Genomic DNA, 15,233 nt, shown 5'->3' with positions numbered 1-15,233 from the left:
CGTTTGGATGACGGTGGCGTTCTAACATACATGAACGAATAAAACTTTTTTGATTATTTAGGGACTTTGTAGCCCAGCTGTGGAAGAGGGAAAGTGGCACAAAAATATCTTTCTCGTCATAGAACTACTCTGAGTGCTTGTGTACGGCCCCGACTGTTAAGTCAGTTGTCGGCATCTGTTACCACACGATTGATAATGCTTCGGCTCTCTGAGCCTGTCTCCTCTCTTCCTATTTCCAACAAAAACATTATCATCAAATTGATACGCGACCGCACCAACCACCCCGGCAATACGGGAGCACCTGAGGAGGAGGCCCTAGCTGCGTTCACCCAGGGGCTCAATGCAGACTCCCACTCGCATGACGATCCCCCTCCCAATCCCAGCAGGGATCAGAGGTAGGTAGCCTTATCGGTTATTCGGACATCCTTGCCCACGATAAATCCATCAGACAACAATTCCCAGTCCCACACGTCTCACTGAAACACCAACAGCCAACTTCATGCCGTAGACGACGAAATCAATCCCTCCTCACTTCGTGGCTAGCTAGCAATATATACCCCCAAATCTACCGGGATGTTTGTTCATATTGCACCGTCGCGTCTTCCTCACTTCAACGCATTGGCATGCCCGTACATCCCGTCGGAGCACATGCAACTCCCCCACAATGCTTAGAGCGTAAACGTATCTCGCGCACATGAGAAAGGCGAAGCACTTCGCGCTGAATCGTAACATTACTTAATTGACCCAGAACTAGTTCGCATGCTGCTCTGCTCAGTCAAAATGTTCGTTTCCACATTTCGAGCATTCCACGAGCACCTGAAAGAAACCGCAACTCTCGTCAGTTGTTTTCCCGGGCGCTATCAGCGCGAACATTGTTTTTGACTAGATTTCGGGACAGTTATTTTTGTTAGCGCAACATCGCCTTCACGGGAAGAACCCACAACATTATCAGAAAACTTGAGGCCGTCTGAAGACATAATGCAAATTAGGTTCGTTAAAAAGTCTGGTTGCTTTAATAGAAATTATACCAGTTTTATCGCAAACTTCGAACAAAGAAGATGGATGTTAAGGAAACCAGCGGATGGAGTGGTGACGTAAACGAGTCACTTCCTACTTCCTCGCCGTGTCCTCACGCAACCGGATCTTGTTTGCACGACTGGCGGCCACCGACCAACGACACCACCAAGAAACACGACTGCTCGATTTTACTGCGCCTTATAGTCACTTTTATCGTATCACTGGAATTCCAACGTGCACACTGATAACTACGTGTTTACTGTTCTCTTTGTTGCCCCATCGCTGTGGTCGTGCAGTGCGGAATTTAAAAGTCCGTTAGCATTGCTTGTATTTTCTTTTTTGAATAAAGAAGCGTCTTTCCGGACGTTACTGGATGTTCTCGTCACGTTGGTACAAGCTCGGTATAGCCGAGTGCGCACTCACCGCCCACGATCAGTTGCACTGTGGAGTTGCGCTGTGCGCCTCCGTGGAAGGCGACCGTGCAGACGTAGGCGCCCGAGTCGGCGAGCTCGAGCCGCGAGAGGCGCAGCGCGGCGGGCGACTGCGACACCGAGAACGAGGCCCGGCCGGCCCAGTGGACGCCGATGGCGTGCTGGCCATTCCAGATGCCCCTCCGCTGCGTGTCCTCCACCATGTAGAAGGGCGTGCGCTCGGCGCCGCTGCCGTTGGCGTGGCCGGGCGCGTACCACAGAACCTTGGCCGGGCTGTCGTCGTGCTCCGAGTCCACGTCGCAGGGGAGCCACGTGTCCTGACCACGCTCGCCTTTGATGACTGCCCCATGGAAAAGAGAGAGAGATGGAGAGGGAAGGTGGAGTAAATGGGCAATGTTTTTATCAAGGGGGCTCTGTATGTCTTGCCCGTTAAAAATAATTCGGCCACCTTCGCGATTGAGATGCGAACACTAAGAGAACAGTGGAGATGGTGGCCTCCACTAGCTTTAACTTTGCTTTTCCTAGATCTTCCCCTTTCTGAAGAGAAAGATGGTTAAATAGCAAAGCTTTTTCCGTGCAGAGTTGAATCGAAATCCACAATACACATGCATCGTAACGTCCTGTGAGGCCCGAATGCCACGATAGAGTGATAGGATAAAGGCCGGTTTTGTAAGGCGAAGGTCCCAGGTTCGATTCCAACCACAGGAAGAGTGTTCTTTTCTAACAGCAAAGCTGTTTAGCAAATCGTAATTTTTGGTGTCCGCAGTTAAAAATGCCAAGAAAATGCCGAGCATACCCCTTTAGGGAGATTGGCCAAAATGGAGCATACCCACTTAGGGTGATATGCCGTAATCTAGCGTTCGCCGTAGTCGTGGCAACACTTGCTCGGAACGAGGAAGACCCGTCATAGCTTACGCCCCTCCAAGGTGATGTGCAATGATTATCACTCTCCAGAAAATGAAGGAAGCTCACACTTATAGCAACAATGGTGGAGTAAAGGTCTTTGCCACAGCGAAGAAGCAAATCGGCTGCAATCATGAACTACAACCGTTGTGATGATCGTGAAAATTGAGTACCGCTTCGCTACCTTCAAGTCTTGCGCCGTAGTATGAGCTTCCTTCATTTTTTTCGGGAGGCGCGCGCTCCCAACACCTGCTCGCGGGCTGCTTGCCTCCTCGCTACTTTCCCCCTACTTCTAGGCCTCGCATTTTGCCCTTCTCCACTTCGCCCAGTGGCATATCCTGTCAACGATCGGAGCGGACGCAAAAAAGCTTAAACAGCTGCGCTGTTAAAGTATACTGGTGCATACGAACGCACGTATATTACGAGGTCACTTCAGTTAATCCCTCTCAAAGTAGCCGCCGGTCGGCTACATAGAAAAATAGTTGAAGGATATTGAGCCGCAGGAGGTTGTCGGTTTTGTTCGCAGCCACAGAGCACAGAGGCTGTAGATTTGTGCGCCGATCTAGCCTATGCTAACTATATACTATATGAACAAGTTCTCAGCAAGCAGGTTTCTCCACCTCGCCAGAAAACTACGTAGAGTATTGGGATGTGCTTAAAAAGCCAGTCGGTCAGTGACGTTGCCCTTGGTCGTGGACAAGGTGACGGCGTCGGGTGTATTTGTCCGACGTGTCAATTGCGGCTAAAATTTTTACTAAGAAGGAGACCGAAGGGGGGGGACCACACCCTCTTCTTTGCTGGCGTTTATTAGAAGCCGACCGGAGAACAGTCGTCAACCAGAGCGCGGGGTAGCTGTAGTGGCTATGACGTTGCGCTAGGGAATCTCGCTCTGCCTTCCGAAAACGCCGATGCGGCCTCATCGGCGGTGTTTTTTCATCGCCGATGGTGTCTTTTCACGGCGGTGTCTTTTCACGGCGGTGTCTTTTACGATATTTGTCATTGATGGTGGCGAATTTGCATTTCTACGATATTGAACATTGGCTCCACTTCTCCATTGCCGTATTGAAAATCTATTGTGGTCTATCTACGGCGTGTCCGCTATGCAAATGTTCCTTAACATTCAGGGTTTTTATAACTCCGTTACCATAGCAAATAGTCCTGGGGTTTGGTCGATGGGTGGTTTCTTTGGTCGGTGGGTGGTGTTACGAATCATCCCGCCGCAGTGCTTTGTGCAACACTCCTCGGCTGTGTGGCGAAGCCTCCACTACGTGCGCCTTTTAAGCAGGTCTCCCTGTCGGGGACTCACGCTTGCAGCCGACGGATTCAAACAGGCCGCTACATGTCTGGATCGCTGGCGCCTCGCTATCGGCGTGATTCAAACTTCGGTGGTGGCCGACGCAACACGCAGAGACTTGTCCGACGGACGCGGAAGCCGCTGCGGAGACCTCCTCTCTCCCCTCTCTCGGACTCAGCGTGCGCTGCTACTACCGACCACTCACGAACTCTGGAAAGAGCGTTGTGTGTGTCTGTACCGTTCGTGTCGTGTGCACAATCTAGAGGGAATGCTTGTTTGACCGTTAGCGCTTTTGGTATAAAAGACCCCACCAAGCGCTGTAGTTCATTCCTTTTTGAGCAGTGAATCAATGCTGTCACTCTGCTCGAGTCCTGTACTGTAACCTCGCCCGTCGGGGCATTGTTCTTGTCTTGCTTCGGCCCATCTCTCACCATGAAGTAAACAATTTAAGTTTGCCTTCGGCTTCTGGTGTTCTTCGAGGCGGCAACATTAGCTGGCCGCTCGCTTCACCACGCTACCACACGCATGTCGAAGGTGATGGAGCTCGGCTCGGATACGCCTTCCCGTATGCAGCAACGGGATGTCAGCGGTGGGATAGCAACGTCGCAACAGTGGTTTCTTTTACCACTTTAACTGTGGCGTTGATACCGTTCAGAGTGTGCACGTTTCGGTAGGTCCCTGGGGCTTAAAGGAAGTGCCGTTTCGTTTAATGTTAGTTGACACACTTACTTTGAATGCCTGCGGATTGCGGAAATAGGGCTTTTCTTGTTGTAAATAAGCTTTCATCGGAGCGGGCGGAAACATGGCTAAGAAACGTCTAAATACCCACCATCCAAAACGCTCAAATACCAGAGAGGAAACGCAACTTATTACTGAGTGGCCATGTGGTTATTCATGCTAATAAAGCATTTATCCCTGTAAAGGTAGTATTGTAAACTCACACACCTCTGGACACATCGCCGAAGTTAGCGTTGTCGAGAAACATAAAATTTCACACTGGGTGGGTCAGATTACTCGAGCGAAGAGGAAGCAAATTTAAATTACAGTTCATAGGAACCGCGAGAAAATAGAATAGATCTACTCTGTCGCGACTCAGGGCACGCGAAGCATTTTTATTCAATCGTGTAAAGCCAGCTGCCGCCAGGGGAAGTTAGTCCAGTATGATAAAACATGTATGTATAATACAGCAAAAAGGAGTTTATTTTCACGAGCTTCAAACATCGAGATATCCTTGGTGTAGTGGAATGAGGGTGCAGGGGCAAGCGGAATACAGCCATGCGGGGCAACGCCAGCCGTTACCCAAACCGCCGAACGTTGAGGTACAGCCAACAGTAGCAACGGCCGAGCCACGTTGTTGTACGGCCACGTCAACAACGCAGCTCATACGGGCAAGCATGAACAAGCGTACGTTGTTGAAATCGAGGGTTGGGCGGAAACCCGTCTGGTCAGGAAAACAAGGCACCCGTGAACAAGGCACCCGTACGGGAGCCGAAACGTCTTTTTTGGATTTTAAACATTCTTGGTCAGTGCCAGTTTTTATTGTCAATCGTTGTCTGATTTTTTTTTTCACTTAAACATAAGCCGTGCGCAGTTAGTCGGAACTAGATGGTTTAAAGCACCCGAAAATATTGGCGTCGCGGGAGCAGAAAGCGCTAGTCAAATTCTTATATTTGTTTTACTGGTTCTTGTCGCAGCTTGAGCCGACATGTTTCATTTTAGTCTCACCTATCTTTAAAAGTGTTTTTGACCCATTTTTTTTACATTGTTATGTATTAACCAATCCAACGTTAGTGTTGAATGAAAAGCAGGCTCTAATTTTTGCTTATGCACTCGCGTTCTGCTCAAATATGTTCACTATTTGCTTGGCGCTCAATAATGTTGACATGGGCAAGCCCTCTCCCCCGTGCTAGTTTGGAAACGTCTTGCGTAATAAAGCGAAGCTTTTTTTCACCTCACTGTAATGGTATTGTCGTAACCAAAACGCGCTGCAGGAAAGTCAGCTTTACGCAATGGGAGGGCACATGGTGATGGGGATGGAGCAACAACAACAAAAAAAAGACTTCCGGGGTCAGAATCGAAGCTTGCTCACTCGCGTTATGAATCCGATGGCTATCCGACTGCGCCATTCCGACACGGTCGAAGCAGTTCGGATTTTGTAAGCAGCTGCTCAGAGTCTGAGCTGCTCAAACTTCTGAATAGATCTAATTCAAACAAATAAATCGCAAGCGCACACTTACTTAAGTTCGCGCCGAGAAAGCCTCGCGTTTCAACAATCTCTATCGTTAGACGAGAAGGGCTTCTATTTTTATATTCCGCGTGTTTATGCGGCTTGCTATCGGAGAAAGGCTTCGGCAACAGGCGCTGAAAACAGCTTCAAAGAAAAGTTGTGGCGTCAGAAGCTTCGCAGTGTAAAAATCATGCACCCCTCCGTCTAAGGAAGACTCTCGGGTGTGCGCTCCGTAGGCCTAACGTTTGGGTTTGCGGTGTACGGCGGGCGTGAATCGGTACCTGCTGCTTGGCGTTTGCTGCGACCATGGCAAACGGAGAAATCGGATAGACGCCGGCTTCATAACGTGAGAGACTAGGTTCGATTCCGGCCACGGCAAGCGTTTTTTTTTCTTTCTCTTCAACCACGGTCATTCATCACCGTCAAAGAAAGTTGGCTTTCCCACATGACGTATTGGCGTACAATGACCTCAGAGGGGACACCAAAGCTTCCCCTAAAAAAAAAAAAAAAAGTAGCGGCCCTTAAGTCTGTTCACTTGTAGGAATGCAAAAACACTTCCCCACTGGGCAGTTTCAGCCGCTGAGGTGACGTGGCTTTTGAAACCATTGACGCCGACTACAACGAAGGTCACTTTGTGAGTTTAATAAGACATGCAAAGCAGCTTTCGCCTTAATCAGCTCAAAAGACCTGCCGAAGTTCGGCAAGGCATGCCTCGCCCACAAAACAGTGTCTGGTGATGCCGAAGTTGCCCCCCTATTATTTTTGCTACAAGACCTCAGCCATCGAAGCCTGGGACGCATCACAAACAAAACGAATGGAGCAAAAGCCAGCGCCAGCTTTGTGAGGACTTATTTCGCGATGCGCGGTTCGTCGAACAGTTTTAAGCTTCATTCTTGCAAAGTGCGGAGAACCACTGATAATGGAATTCATCTGACTTCAAAAAAGACCGTCGTGAGCATTATTTATAAGCCGCAGCGAGAATACAAAAAAAAAACATTGCAAAGCGCACAAACCCTGCCTTCGACAGGTGGCTGGGTTTTCGTAACCCTCCCACATAAAAAAATCATCAACGCTACAAAGACAATACTGAACTAAATTAGCAAAAGCAGAAGCTATTGAAAATGCTAGAAACAGAGAAGAAGAAAAGGCTGCGGCGGTGAGGTAATCTTTCTCCACGTGGAAAACACGAAACAATGCTGCGCTAATACGTTACGCAATTTGAGGCCCTTTCAAACGGTTCTTATTGGTTTAAAAAAGTTTCTGAAGAAATTTTTGGGCGAAAAAAATTGTGAGGGGTGTATTTAGACAAGGCAAAAGCCAATGCAGCGTTGAGCCAATACTGCGGAGAATTGTAGCCGTAGTAGGTTGGAAAATTCTCTCTACTAAACGCTCAACAATATCGTAAGGAACTACTACCATTTCATGTTAAAGGAGTTCTGAATAAAACAAGCAAGTTTGATTCATTCGAACGACTGCATTGACACACTGATGACGATGTCAATTTTAACGCAGACTTCCAAGAACTGCGTCCAGCCCCACCACAATCGCGCCATCTCTCGCTTTCTTACGAGCTTTGGAAAAGAGCACTGACCAGCTCCGACTTCAACGATCAGCTCCTGCTGGTGTTGAGGGCTGTTGAGGCTTGAAAGATCAAGGGGTCTTGGACTGAGGACTCCTCCCAATTGCATTTCGTAATAAACACGCTTACTCTATCTCTGCAACAACTGAGCTAGACTTTAATGAACGCGGATGAAGAAGCGGCGACTCGCCACAGCCACCCTCTCGTCGGTTTCATGTGACGTCAAAAGGATTTATTTGCGCGGTTGGCTACCGCTGACCAAGGCCGCCTCTGATAAACGTGGCTGTGCGCTTGTAGTAGCGCCTCTACTTCCGTCTGATTGTATCACTTGGATATTAAAGTGCAACCAACTCAGTGATTACTCTGTTTTTATTTTTCATTACGTTAGTTCTCATTTATTTTTCAATACGTCACTGCTTAATTCTAAGCGCGAAACTCGGAAGCTGTTTAATAGCGTCTCGCTTTTTGCGGCTAAAATGCATCTTCTGGCGCGCGAATTGCGTGGAGTCAGTTATTAAAGGCTTGTACTTTCAAATTAGGTAATCGTGTTTCGGCTAATGGCCCTTTAAAGTTACTTGGCAGGCTATGAATAGAGGAAAGGTTATTGGCTAGCATTGTTTAAATAATTATCTTCAAGCTCACTCTAAAAGCACGCCCAAAAATATTCGCTGTTTTCTTAGCTCCTTGTTTACCAGTCAAAGTTTAAGCGCTTTCCATTCAAGCTATGCATAACCAACTAGCCCCAACAGATGCCCTATCGCTGTTTTCGCAAGCACACATACATCACCACTGAGAGGAATTTTGTTCCCACCTTGTTTGAAAAACGTCTTGCGTTTACGACCAACCAAAAAAAAAAATGAATGGGATCCCGCCAACTTCAAAGAGATGCGTGCAATATTAGACTGGCTCCAAGGAAGAAAAACCACGAACTGAGGTGTCTCAAAAGCAAAACAAAAATCATTTCCCGCCTAAACGAAGTTTAATACCACGCAGAAAACCACTTTTGCTCGAAAGAGTTTTGAGATTCAACCACAATACGCTTTGTTTCGAAGCACTTACTAAAACATCGTAGTAAAAGAAAACTCCGCAGACCGTATGCCGAGGTATTCTTCGCTTATTCTTTATTTCTTCTCATTTCTTTCTCCTGAGGAAAAAAGTGCGTGTGTTGGGTTAAGGGGGGGGGGGGGGGGGGTACGACCTGCTTGTTATGCCGCCGCCACACAACCCGAGTTTCGCAAGGAAAATAATAATCGCCGCCAAAGATAACACGCGGGCGTCTTTTGCCGGCGGCTCACAGCCGAAAAGTAAACTTGCACGCCGGTTCCTCGCACCGCACGTTCCCTCGTATATGCTCACACCTTTATAACCGCTTCAGCGCCGCCCCGCCCCTCGAATTTCGCACTCATCGCCTCATCCGCCGGGACTCGGGAGCCGCATTTACTCGCTCGCGAAACAGAAGCAACTCAAAGGCAGCGGGGAGAGAGAATTCCTGAAGCATAGATGGCGAAGGTGAACACCAAGAGGTGAATACAAAGATCGCGACCTCTTGGTTATATTCAAGGTATGGAGGCAGCGCAAAAACGAAACAAAACGAGACAGAGAGTGCGATCTCCCGCGCTCCACCTTGGGTCGTGAGAGTTGCGCATCTCATTTGCTAAGAGTGCGAAACCCTTTTACGCGGGGGCCGTGAGAGAGGCTTGTGGAATGGTATCAAGAAATGAAAGACAAGGAGCTCGCCCAGGAGCCAGCACGCGTGCGCAGGCTGAGAGGGAAACCGCCTTATATTGTTCTAAGAGGAAACGCGCGGAAGGCTTCAATCCAATCAGCAGCAAGCGTGCTTCGGCGCGTATTTTTGTTTCTCCTCCCATTCTCGAGTGTCCTCGCACGCTCTCAGGGGGGAAAACAAGCGAAAGAACACGCAGCGAGCGAAGTAGCCTCACCCTCCTACGGTGGCCGAATTGGAGGACAAGTAAATGAAGGCACCTTTGCAGTCTGTACTTTGTTACGCACATGGTGGTCATTCCGGGTGCACGGCGAGAGAATGAGCTGCGTAAGCTTCTGCGTGTCACGTTTTTTCGGCGGAATCGGCAGCAACGTGAAATTATTCAATTTTGTGTAAGTTTGGACGCCACTCATTACCTGCATGCTATAGGATACTTACTGTAGAAATGTATCTGCGATGGGCGCATTTCTTGTTGCTTTTTTTTATATCGTCCGCCCCCCTGTTTGGGATCTTCTGTTCTCTTCTTACAGCTGTACCTTCGTGCTGCTGTTTCGCATAACTAGTAGCGTAGTTCTCTCGTTTTGTCCTTGTTTTCTTTTTGTTAAATAATTTTCGTACTAGTTGGCGCTGTCTAGAATTTCCTCCAGCTAGTTTTTGCTGCTGGGTACTTTACTAGCATTAGTGTATTTGTGTCACGTGCCTGCATTAGTGCCTCTGGGTACTCTATTTTACACACGCACAACATAACACATAACATGACGTTTACATGCAGAGCATATTTGTTTTTGACAGCGAAGCTGTTTAGCAAGTGCTGATTTTTCGTGTCCGCAGTTTTAAAAAAAAACAGGAAATGGCCCAGCGCGCGCACGCGAGCGCGGGCATAACGGCTACCGACGGGCAGTTAACAAAACCAAGAAAATGCCAAGCGCTCGTGTGTGCGTGCCTCGAGACGACCGCCCAGCGTACCCGGCGCGCATTCGCTAAGCCAAGCATACCCCCTTAGGGTGATTGGCCGACATCCCCCCCTCCCCCTCCTTCCCCCCCAAAAAAGCTCCAGCGTTCGCCGTAGTCGTGCCAACCCTTGTTGGGAACGAAAAAGACACGTCATAGAGTACGCCCTTCCAAGGTGATGTTCATTGATAATCACCTCCAAAAAATGAAGGAAGCTCACACTTATAGCAACAATCATGGAGTAAAGGTCGCTGCGGCACTGAAGAAGAATCAAATCGGCTGCTCTCGTGGACTTCGTGATGGTCGTGAAGGTTTGGTACAGTTTCGCTACCTTCAAGTCTTACGCGTTAGTATGAGCTACCTTCATATTTTTTTTTTTAGCTGAGACCTTTAAGAGCCCCATTGTGATAAAAACCGGTGTTGTCGTTGTTTTTGTCCGCTACAAAATGGTCCCCGTTGCAACTAGTAAATAAAAACACATGGGAAATAATACAAGAATTGATCCCTGTTGTCCAGAACAGGATCCGAGCGCTTCAACACGGCGCTACCACAGTGCTCTTCCAGCGGTGGACAAAAAATTAGCCTAGTTAGTGGCGCGTGACAGGTGAACGTGACGGCCCGTGAGCGGAACAGGTTCACGCCAGACACGAATTCTGAATGAATGAGTCATTATCATCATCATCATCATCGCCAGCCTATCTGCGCCCACTTCAGGGCTAAGGCCTCTCCCATAAATCTCCAATTATCCCGGTCCTGTGCTAACTGCGACCAATTATCCCCGCAAACACCTTGATCTCATCGGCCCACCTAACTTTCTGCCGCCCCCTGCCATGCTTGCCTTCCCTAGGGATCTACTCTGTTACCCTTAATGACCAACGGTTTTCTCGCCTTCTCATGCCGTGCACTGCGCACACCCATTTCTTCTTCTTAATTTGTACTAATACGTTCATAAAACGCATTTGTTCCCTGACCCATTCCGCCCATTTTTACCGATTCCAAAGGCGCCCTACAAAGCTTCCGAGCAGCCCTAGGCTACGGTCCTTTGCACCAACTGGTGACAGGAATTCGAGAATGCTGTCATAAAGGGCCATAATATTGTATTTCATTGGTTGCTAAGTCACTGTGGAATCACCGGCAATGTTTCGGCTGATGCAGCTGCCCGGACAGGCCATGACAGTGAAAGGACCATCTTGCTTCCGCTTGCAAGGATTGATGCCGCTAGGCTGCTTCGTCAATTTGCGCGGAGGACCTCCATTACTCAATGGAATACACCGGACTTTATGCATCCGCGCCTCCATAACCAGGACCCTCTAGTCCAACGCCGTCTTCCGTGTGGCCTGTCTCGATCACAGTCTACTTTACTTTGTAGACTGTGGTTGGGAGTGGCTTTCACAAAAGCCTACTCCTTCCTCATCGTGATGGCCAGTAGTGCCCAGTGAGACGCCTGCGAGGTTGAAGAGTCAATCGAACATGTGCTTTGTCGTTGCCCGCAGTATTCATAAGAAAGACGTGTTTTGGCCGCCGAGCTCAACCGATTGGACAATCAACCATTCACACTAGAGGCTATTCTAGGACACCGACCCGTAGAATCGACTTCGCAGAAGGCAACAAAAGCCCTTTTGCGTTTTATGAAGGAAAGAGGCTTAGCCGAAAGACTATAGTGCCCGCAAAGGGAACGAAGTGTGTGCGCGGCCCTTCTCCTTTCCCCTCTTTTTTTCTTGCTTTCTCTTTCATCCCCTGCACACCCTTTCCCCAGTGTCGAGTAGCAATCCGGGCTCTAAGCGTGGATAACCTCTTGGCCTTTCCGTTTGCTTTTCTCTCTCTCTCTCTCGCTTCCATTCCACTGTTCGCTAAGTCCTCCTCAATTTAAGCTGAACCCTTTTAGTGAGCCTCCAAGTTTCTTCCCCGTAGTTGAGTACCGGTGAGATGCAGCTGTCATACATTTCATTTTTCAGGGACAATGGTAGGCTGTCATTCGTTATCTGAGAATGCCTGCCTAATGCACTCGACCCCATTTTTATCCTTCTAGTTATCTCTGCCTCATGGTTGGGATCCGGGGTCACAAGTTGGCTTAAGTAGATATATTTGCTTATCCCTTCCACTGCGTCGCCACCTATCTCAAACCGCTGTGCTCTCCCGAGATTATTAAGCATTACTTTAGCTTTCTGATTGAATGAGCAAACAAACTTTATTGCGCGCAAAACTTGGGGAGGAGAGGGACGGAATTGAGTGTTCCGCGGGTGCTTTCCCATCAGATGGAGGCCAGAAGGCCGTGTGCCTTAGTGGTATCCTCAGTTGCGAAAGCTGTGGAGTGAAGAGTCCCCAGTATGTCTGCTGCAGTGACTCGCGCCAAAAGACAGACACAAAAGTTATGAAAGAGACGCAAGCAGAACGCAACAGTAAAGAAACCTAAGTAATTTGCCACAAAAGACGTAGAAATGAAAACGAAGGAAAATACGCATGTACGTCGTAGCATTCGGGGGGCATGAGGGCCACAAATCTTCCAAACCTTGTTATTTCTTGCTATTTATCACAGGAATAAGCTGCGACCACAGATTGCTTCCATTTATTTATTTATTTATTGATACCCTCAGGGAGAGGCATTATAGAGGGGATGGGCTACATCAATAGTGGAATACAAGGCACGTAAGAAAAGGGAACTCAAAGATATAAACCAACAGAAAGAAGGCATTAGCCAAGACACGCATGTTACGGCAGAATAACAAGCATAAAGTTAATATGATCAAGAACTGGAGAACACACTGCTAAGCAACAATTCAAAGTGAACATAAGCAAAAACTCACACGTAGATCGCTATGCAAAAAATTCAGAGTTGATTTTAGTGCGCGCGCTTTCACGTCACCAACATTCAGGGGAAAAAAATAAGCAGAAAAGGCGTAGGGGTGTACGTTTTAGATAAGGTTTGTAAGTGCAACGCGAAAAAGTAAGTGTCTGTGATAGTGACCAATGCGGCAGGCAGGTGATTCCAATCAGCGCACGTCTTCGGAAGAAATAAGTTGCTGTATGTTGTAGTGCGCTGAAATGGAATGCGAACTTTATGATGGTGGTCTACACTTTATGATGGTGGTGTAGATTATGATTTGTTTGTCAACCATTTGAGTGGCAGTTAAAACGTGCTTGCCTGAAGAAGTGAGAGTTCCGTGCTTTGGACAACACCAACTGCGTTTACAGGCTTTCAACTGGCTGTTTTTTTTTTACTTCTTGTATTCCTTTTTTTTAGGGTTTGCTAACCTCTCTACTATGTCCAAAATTGTTTTGGCTGGTTGAAGTATTTTTGTAACCTCTCCCCCTATGTAATGCCCGCAATGGTCTTTAGGATATCTGAATCAAATGAAGTATCTGTTGAATATCACCAGACATTTGCCTTCAAATCAATTAAGCATTATTAAATACCCCGATGACTTTTTCGCACCTGTCATTTGAATGTAAGAGCGCTTGGTTGCGTCGTCCATAAACAGAAATACCGAGCGCACGGCATCCTCCAATCACAACTTTGGGAACACTTTGCCCAGAGTTCATGGCCTGATCTCCCGCGTGATCTCCTCTTCGCAAGTTCACGCCAAGTTCGCGAAGCCGGTTGCCACCGGTTCTAGCGCGTGCTAACGCGTTCTAGCCCGTTATAGCGCGTTCTAGCGCGTTCTAGAACGCTGGTTCTAGCGCGGTTCATGTTGTGGGAGATGTGAAAGCCTGCGGACGAAGCGATCCGAGCCTGCCATACATGGACATTTTTCAGCGGTTCGGAGATCACTGTCCTCTTAATTCACTTTCACCCGCCGCGGTGGCTCAGTGGCTAAGGCGTTGCGCTGCTGAGCACGAGGTCGCGGGTTCGATTCCCGGCCGCGGCGGTCGCTTTTCTGATGGAGGCGAAAAGCAAAAACGCCCGTGTGTACGAGATTTCGGCGCACGTTAGAGATCCCCAGGTGGTCAAAATTAATCCGGAGCCCTCCACTACGGCGCGCCTCATCGCCTGCGTGGCGTCGGCGCGTTAAACCCCACAATCAATCAATCAATTAATTCACTTTCAATCCCTTCTGGAGAGCCTAACGACACAGGTAGACAGCATGCTGCAATGCTGTCGACCATGAACTCATGAATTCCTTACTGCAGTTGCATGCGCAGACTGCGTGACTTCAAAGAATTGCTACCAAAATAAAAAATAAAAAAAAAACAGGAAAGAGGTGAGCTCAGTGCATTTACTTTGAGTGCATTCGGTAATGCTGCTTTCCGTTTCTCATTTTTCTACTACGTTATGCTTTACCCTACCATTGCACGAGGTCAATTATTTGGAAATTTTGTGACATCGCATGCTACCTGCTTAGTAAATTTGCTATCGGCTGCGTTGTTTTCTATTGCTCGTCATAACGATTAGCGTCTGCCATTGGTTGTGCACTGGAGTAAAAAGGAATCTCCCGGTGACTACGGGCAGCTAATATCCTGTGTCAGCCGAATCCGTCCTTGATCCCGACTTTTGTGATCTCTTCCGTACGCACATTTCTCTGCCTTCCCCTTATTGCCGCTTTTTTCTTAAATAGCCGTTCTATCACTCACGTGTCTTTATTTTGCGCTCCTGGGAGCCACGCCTCACCGCCCGCCTAACGTGCACTGCTTAACCCTAAGTCACGAAAGCCGCCCACGTCACTTTGCTGCGTAATCGATTATCGTTTCTCCCCTAATCCAGAACGGGACACGCAACACTTTTCTTTCCGCATCATCTGATCCCAGTTTTATTCTTTCGCTGTTCTCTGTAAGTCTACAACTCCGGCTTGGTGAGAGTGAAATAACACGATAATTTTTGCCTTCTTTTTTTTTAAGTGACGGAAGTATACCACTGGTAATCACTCAGTTCCACTGTTCAAAGGCACGCCACATCAAACTATATTCTGGTGCAGCTTAAGAACGACACCCGAAGTTGCCCCTGCACGTCATCACCACAGCCGGCTGATTCTCCGCTTCACGCAAAGAGTGCGTTACTGCAGACGAGTATTTCGGACGTGGCTCGAGTCGCTTCCGTGATTCGCTGAGGGCGACAAACAAACTAGGTGAGAAAAAGCAGATGATGTCACCCATTAGGCGCAATATCCTTTCAA

General features: G+C 48.1%; 1 protein-coding gene across 1 annotated transcript in view; it reads right to left on the bottom strand.

Annotated features, from left to right (window-relative positions):
- LOC144169621 (hemicentin-2-like) overlaps nucleotides 1-15,233 on the bottom strand; it is a 383,844-nt gene that overhangs the window by 295,242 nt on the left and 73,369 nt on the right. The window contains exon 2 of the mRNA XM_077698874.1: nucleotides 1,441-1,788. Within this exon, the coding sequence (XP_077555000.1) occupies nucleotides 1,441-1,788 (348 nt within the window). The remainder of the gene's footprint in view (nucleotides 1-1,440; nucleotides 1,789-15,233) is intronic.

This window comes from Haemaphysalis longicornis, unplaced genomic scaffold, assembly GCF_048455015.1.
Source record: "Haemaphysalis longicornis isolate Haplotype H1 unplaced genomic scaffold, Haemaphysalis longicornis Haplotype H1 scaffold_2, whole genome shotgun sequence".
Classification (NCBI taxonomy): Eukaryota; Metazoa; Arthropoda; class Arachnida; order Ixodida; family Ixodidae; genus Haemaphysalis; species Haemaphysalis longicornis.
The sequence above is the reverse complement of the archived record's forward strand: the minus strand, read 5'-3'. Positions and strand labels throughout refer to the sequence as shown.